General features: G+C 60.0%; 1 protein-coding gene across 11 annotated transcripts in view; it reads left to right on the top strand.

Moving 5' to 3' along the window:
- The window catches only part of RBM10 (RNA binding motif protein 10), a 29,203-nt gene extending 23,482 nt beyond the window's left edge, over positions 1-5,721 (top strand). For 5 of the 11 annotated variants that reach the window (XM_036839597.1, XM_036839605.1, XM_036839600.1 and 2 more), the window contains 16 exons: positions 127-303; positions 686-846; positions 1,018-1,115; positions 1,202-1,289; positions 1,895-2,081; positions 2,185-2,327; positions 2,413-2,530; positions 2,615-2,706; positions 2,794-2,958; positions 3,950-4,099; positions 4,195-4,260; positions 4,336-4,524; positions 4,604-4,678; positions 4,968-5,074; positions 5,150-5,279; positions 5,375-5,721. In XM_036839597.1, the coding sequence (XP_036695492.1) occupies positions 127-303; positions 686-846; positions 1,018-1,115; positions 1,202-1,289; positions 1,895-2,081; positions 2,185-2,327; positions 2,413-2,530; positions 2,615-2,706; positions 2,794-2,958; positions 3,950-4,099; positions 4,195-4,260; positions 4,336-4,524; positions 4,604-4,678; positions 4,968-5,074; positions 5,150-5,279; positions 5,375-5,500 (2,072 nt within the window). In that variant the 3' untranslated portion in view covers positions 5,501-5,721. The remainder of the gene's footprint in view (positions 1-126; positions 304-685; positions 847-1,017; positions 1,116-1,201; positions 1,290-1,894; positions 2,082-2,184; positions 2,328-2,412; positions 2,531-2,614; positions 2,707-2,793; positions 2,959-3,949; positions 4,100-4,194; positions 4,261-4,335; positions 4,525-4,603; positions 4,679-4,967; positions 5,075-5,149; positions 5,280-5,374) is intronic. The other 6 variants (XM_036839599.1, XM_036839606.1, XM_036839601.1 and 3 more) reach the window with 2 other exon arrangements.
- Positions 5,722-6,000: the final 279 nt, after the last annotated feature.

Raw genomic sequence — 6,000 nt, forward strand, 5'->3', positions numbered from 1 at the left:
CCCTCTTCCCCGGGACGTTGCTGGGAAGGGGGAGAAGGGTGAGGGGCCAGTGCTCTGGGAGGAGGGTGACCAACCTGGGAGCCCCTTCCCCTTTGTCACTGTCCTGTCTTCTGCCGCCCCTGACAGAGGCAGAACAGAAGCTGCCCCTGGGCGCAAGGTTGGATCAGCAGACGCTACCGCTGGGTGGTCGGGAGCTAAGCCAGGGCCTGCTGCCCCTGCCACAGCCCTACCAGGCCCAGGGAGTGCTGGCCTCCCAGGCCCTGTCACAGGGCTCGGAGCCGAGCTCAGAGAACGCCAACGACAGTGAGTCAGTTGTTCCTTCCTTCCTCCCTGCCCTAGGGTGTCTAGGCTGGGCTCTCCAAGGCCAGAGAGATGGTGGTGACCAGGACTTCATCCTCCCAGGGGCCTCTGCCTGGTGGGGGGACAGACATGTAATGTAGGGAGAGCAGAGGAAGAGCATTGCCAAACTCGACTTCGGGGGTGTGTTGAGAAGGTTCTCAGCAGGTGGGCGACTGAGCTGGGACTTGGACTGACAAGCAGAGTTTATCTGAGAGGAAGAGGTGAGGGGAAGCAGCAGGCGCAAGGACACGGAGGCCAGGGGAGAGGGAGCAGTGGGGAGCCACCAGAGGGTAGGGCCGGAGCGGACTAGCAGGGGTGCTCCCTAATGCTGGGCCCCTTTCTGCAGCCATCATTTTGCGCAACCTGAACCCACACAGCACCATGGACTCCATCCTGGGGGCCCTGGCACCCTACGCAGTGCTGTCCTCCTCCAACGTACGCGTCATCAAGGACAAGCAGACCCAACTGAACCGTGGCTTTGCCTTCATCCAGCTCTCCACCATCGTGGTGAGGGCGGCACAGGGGGGGGCCGGGCAGCCAGGATCCCGGCCCCCGGGGCAGGGAGGAGGGACCCTGACCCTAGCCCCCCACCGCGGCCCCAAGCCTGGAAATGGGGCAATGGAGCCGGGGACCTCCCCGGGCCTGACCCTTCTGCCCCTGCCCGCCCCCCTCCCCCAGGAGGCAGCCCAGCTGCTGCAGATCCTGCAGGCCCTGCACCCGCCGCTCACCATCGACGGCAAGACCATCAACGTTGAGTTTGCCAAGGGTTCTAAGAGGTCAGGGCCCCACCTGTGTCCTTTCCCAGCTTGCCCCCCAGCTTGGGGCCTCCTGTCTCACTCCCAGTCTCTGACATCCTCCCCAGGGACATGGCCTCCAACGAAGGCAGTCGCATCAATGCTGCCTCTGTGGCCAGCACTGCCATTGCCGCGGCCCAGTGGGCCATCTCGCAGGTACTCAGAGACTCCCCTCCACCCCAGCATCCCTGTACCTGGGCCGCCTCCACCCTCCCGCTCCCTCTCTGCAAACAGGAGGGCTGGCTTGCTGTTTTGGCTTCCTGTGGCCCCGAAAACCTCTCACAGTGGTCGCCAGTGGGGGCTGTGGGGTCCTCACTGCAGCTCCCTTCCCAGGCACCTCCTCCCAGGCTTTCCTTTTCAGTGCCGTCGCGGCTGCTTTTCTGTTCTGTTTGGTAGTTATATATCATCCTGAATTGTTACAACCTTTCTTGATAAAAGGGAATTTATAAGTGGCTGTAAGAAAATTGGCAGATGAGAATAAAGAAGGGGAGGACGGTATCTTCCTTGGTCTGACACCCAACACATGTATCACGCAACACACGTACCAGTGTCAGCCCTGGGAGCGTTTTGGCACGTGTCTTTGTTCCAGTCTTGTTTTTGTCACCACCCTGCTCTGCTCTGGCCGGTTGGCCCTTGTTTGAGGGCTGCATGCTTTCTGTCAGCAGACACTTGCTTCACCTGTGGGCAGACGTCTCTTAGCCGGTTCCCCTCCCCTCTGTGCCCCCTCCTCTGCTAATGAACCCCTCCCACCTGCCCCTCAGGCCTCCCAGGGTGGGGAGGGTGCCTGGGCCACCCCCGAGGAGCCACCGGTCGACTACAGCTACTACCAACAGGATGAGGGCTATGGCGGCAGCCAGGGCACAGAGTCTTCTCTCTATGCCCATGGCTACCTCAAGGGCACGAAGGGCCCCGGCATCACTGGAACCAAAGGGGACCCAGCCGGAGCAGGTTAGCCTCAGCATCTCTCCCTGAGCCCATGGTGGGGACTGGCAAGCATAGGGTCCTGGGCCCTGCCATTCACGTTCTCCTTTTTCCCTGTCCCCCTTTACAGGTCCCGAGGCCTCCCTGGAGCCTGGGGCAGACTCTGTGTCCCTGCAGGCTTTCTCCCGCACCCAGCCTGGTGCCACCCCTGGCGTCTACCAGCAGTCAGCAGCTGAAGCGAGCGGCAGCCAGGGCACTGCTGCCAACAGCCAGGTGAGGAAAATCAAGGGAGGTCCTGGGGGCCATGGGGGCGTTGGTAGACACTGAGCCCTGTTCCCCTGTCTTGCCCCGTGACTAGTCATACACCATCATGTCACCCGCTGTGCTCAAATCTGAGCTCCAGAGCCCCACCCATCCCAGCTCTTCCCTGCCACCAGCCACGAGTCCCTCTGCCCAGGAGTCCTACAGCCAGTACCGTGAGTAGCCATGGCCTACAGTGAGGGGTGGGGAATTCCTTAACAAAGCAGAGAGGAGTGCGACCCCCTCTTCTCACTCTCCAGCTGTTCCTGACGTCTCCACCTACCAGTACGACGAGACATCTGGCTACTACTATGACCCCCAGACTGGCCTCTACTACGACCCCAACTCTCAGGTGATAGGGCAGTCTGGGGAGTGGGTGGGCTCTGCCGTCCCCTCCTCGAGGTCTTCCCTCACGCTCCTTCTCCCCCACCTCCCCCAGTACTACTACAATGCTCAGAGCCAGCAGTACCTGTACTGGGATGGGGAAAGGCGGACCTATGTTCCTGCCCTGGAGCAGTCAGCTGATGGGCATAAGGAAACGGGGGCGCCCTCAAAGGAGGGCAAAGAGAAGAAGGAAAAGCACAAGACCAAGACGGCCCAACAGGTGAACACTGGGAGTCCAGCAGTCACTGGCTGGCCGTTAGGTGTCTTCTGATGAATGCCATTCTGTCATCTGTTATCCTCCGCTGCCAAGGGAGGGGATGGCGGTGGATGTGCACGTGGGCAGTATTTGTGCTCAGGAGAGACCAGGCTCCCGGTCCAGCTCTGCTCTTTGCTGCGTGACCTTGAGCCAGGGCCGTCTCCCTACCAGGTACATGGTAGGGCTGCCCACCTCCCTGAGGTGGCCAGTGCCATCCAAGTGTGCCCTGTCTGCTTTCCCATCCCCTGGTGGGAACCTTTGTGCTGTTGGTGGCAATGTGGGCTGGTATGGGCACGCCTGAAACCAGGCTAGCCCTGCCTGTGGAAAGAAACGCGCATGCATGCTCCTTTGGGCCCAGAACCCCACCTGAGGGTGTGTCCATGTCTGTCTGTGTATATATATCCCAGAGAACTTCTCGCGGGCCCATCAGGGGGTGGGCAGGAAGACAACCATCGCAGTGTTCTGTGGTGGTGGGCAGTTGGAGGGAACCTCAGTGTCTTGTCTGTGGAGGAAGAGTATGACAGTCTGGGTGCAACACTTAGAAGCAAGAACTACGTGTTCCTTTGGCAGCCCGGTAAATTCTAAAAATGGTGTTGTGCCTGGGGGTCGGGGTTGGGCAACGACATGGAACGTGGCATAGTATCACACGTGTAAATTAAAATTATACACAGAGCAAGCCATTCTATGCATTTTAGAACGATAAAATGAAAACACATGGCAAACCTAATAGCGTGGGTGCCCGTGAGGAGAATGGGGGCACAGCCGGGGAGGGGCTTGCTGAGGAGCACTGATGACAGGATGACAGAGAAATGGGGACTTTCACCTCCGCCTCTCTCACCTTCTGCTTGAGGCTGCAGGGCAGGAAGGGGCAGGCTGCTGCAAGGGCAGAGGTTGGAGTTGGTGACCCCAGCAGTTGGAGGATTCCTAAGAGCCTCACCCCCACCCTCGCCCCTAGATCGCCAAGGACATGGAACGCTGGGCCCGCAGCCTCAACAAGCAAAAAGAAAACTTCAAAAACAGCTTCCAGCCCATCAGTTCCCTACGAGACGATGAAAGGCGGGAGTCGGCCACTGCAGATGCCGGCTACGCCATCCTCGAGAAGAAGGTGTGTGTGGCTGTCCATCCGCGCCCTGCCCCCCGTCTTGTCATCCCTTTGGTCCTTCCGTGGAGTCTCTGAATTTCTGTGTCCCTCCACCCCAGGGAGCACTAGCCGAGAGACAGCACACCAGCATGGACCTCCCAAAACTGGCCAGTGATGACCGCCCAGTGAGTGCCCAGGGCAGAAAGAAGGGCAGGGCTCTGAGCTAGCCAGGCCTGACCTCTCACCCCCACCTTTTTCAGAGCCCGCCGAGGGGGCTGGTGGCAGCCTACAGCGGAGAGAGTGACAGTGAAGAGGAGCAAGAGCGCGGGGGCCCGGAGCGGGAGGAGAAGCTCACTGACTGGCAGAAGCTGGCCTGTCTGCTCTGCCGGCGCCAGTTCCCCAGCAAGGAGGCGCTCATCCGGCACCAGCAGCTCTCCGGGCTCCACAAGGTGACTGAGGGAGGCTTGGCAGGGAACCCTGTCCCGGCCCGGCCCAGCCGCTTCACTCCTTCTCCTGTCCTCCTTGCAGCAAAACCTTGAGATTCACCGGCGAGCCCACCTGTCAGAAAATGAGCTGGAGGCACTCGAGAAGAACGACATGGAGGTGAGGTGTGACCCACTCCTGGGCTCCATCCCTCGGTCCCTTACCAAGTGCTCCATCCATGCAGGCAGCTGGCGCTCAGGTTCGTCAGCTAGACACAGCCTGGCTGCCATCAGCCACCTCACGTCCTGTCCCTGCAAGGCTTCTTCCCGATTCCCCCATGCTGGCTGCTGGCATTCACAGGACCACAGATCTGTTCGCCAGATCTAGCTCCCTGTGGGGGCCCCCCAGCTGTGCCCATGTTTCCTGCAAATAGCGATCAGCTCCTTCATTCTCACACACACTCTTTCAGCAAATGAAGTACCGGGACCGCGCAGCTGAACGCAGAGAGAAGTATGGCATCCCTGAGCCGCCGGAGCCCAAGAGGAGGAAGTATAGCGGCATGTCTGCAGCCTCTGTGTGAGTGCCCGGGGCCAGGTCGGGGGCCTGGGGCCGGCAGGCCAGTCACTCACACTGTGCCACTGTCTCCTGCAGGGACTTTGAGCAGCCCACGCGGGATGGGCTGGGCAGTGACAACATTGGCAGTCGCATGCTCCAGGCTATGGGCTGGAAAGAGGGCAGTGGCCTGGGCCGCAAAAAACAGGGCATTGTGACTCCCATTGAGGTGAGTCTGCGGGGAATCCCATCCCCATCCTCCAGTACTCTCTGCTGTAGGCCTGGCCCCCGCCCAACCTGACAGAGTCTGCCTCCCTCACACAGGCCCAGACACGGGTGCGGGGCTCTGGCTTGGGTGCCCGAGGCAGCTCCTATGGGGTCACCTCAACCGAGTCATACAAGGAGACGCTGCACAAGACAATGGTGACCCGCTTCAACGAGGCCCAGTGAGCAGCTGCAAGACCTACTTATACTTATGTCGGGTGTCCAGCCTGGAGCGGGGGAGGATGAATTGTTGGGTGGTCAGAGCAGGGGCCCTGCACCTGTCTACCAGCCCAGCTCCGCAGCCAGAGAGGCCCTGACCAAGTCAGACTTAAGAGTTGGTGACTTTTATTGGAAAACTGGGCTGGGTTCATGTCTTTCTTTTTGTAATAAAAGCTGAAAAGTCCGCAGCTTGCATGTCTCTTTCTCATGTCCCAGAGTGGTTTGTGGCCCACACAGATACAGGGACATAAACACAGATGGACAAGATCTTGGTCACAGCCCCTCACCATTATCGGGTCCAGCAGGTCATACTGTACCAGGAAACCAAGCACCACCAGGGCACCACCAAGCACCACCAGGGCACCACCAAGCACCACCAGGGCACCACCAAGCACCACCAGGGCACCACCAGAGGGTCAGGCTTGAAGACCCTCTGGGTCAGAGCCAGGACTAGGAATTCCCCATCC

The sequence above is a fragment of the Balaenoptera musculus genome, chromosome X (genome assembly GCF_009873245.2).
Source record: "Balaenoptera musculus isolate JJ_BM4_2016_0621 chromosome X, mBalMus1.pri.v3, whole genome shotgun sequence".
In the NCBI taxonomy this organism is placed as follows: Eukaryota; Metazoa; Chordata; class Mammalia; order Artiodactyla; family Balaenopteridae; genus Balaenoptera; species Balaenoptera musculus.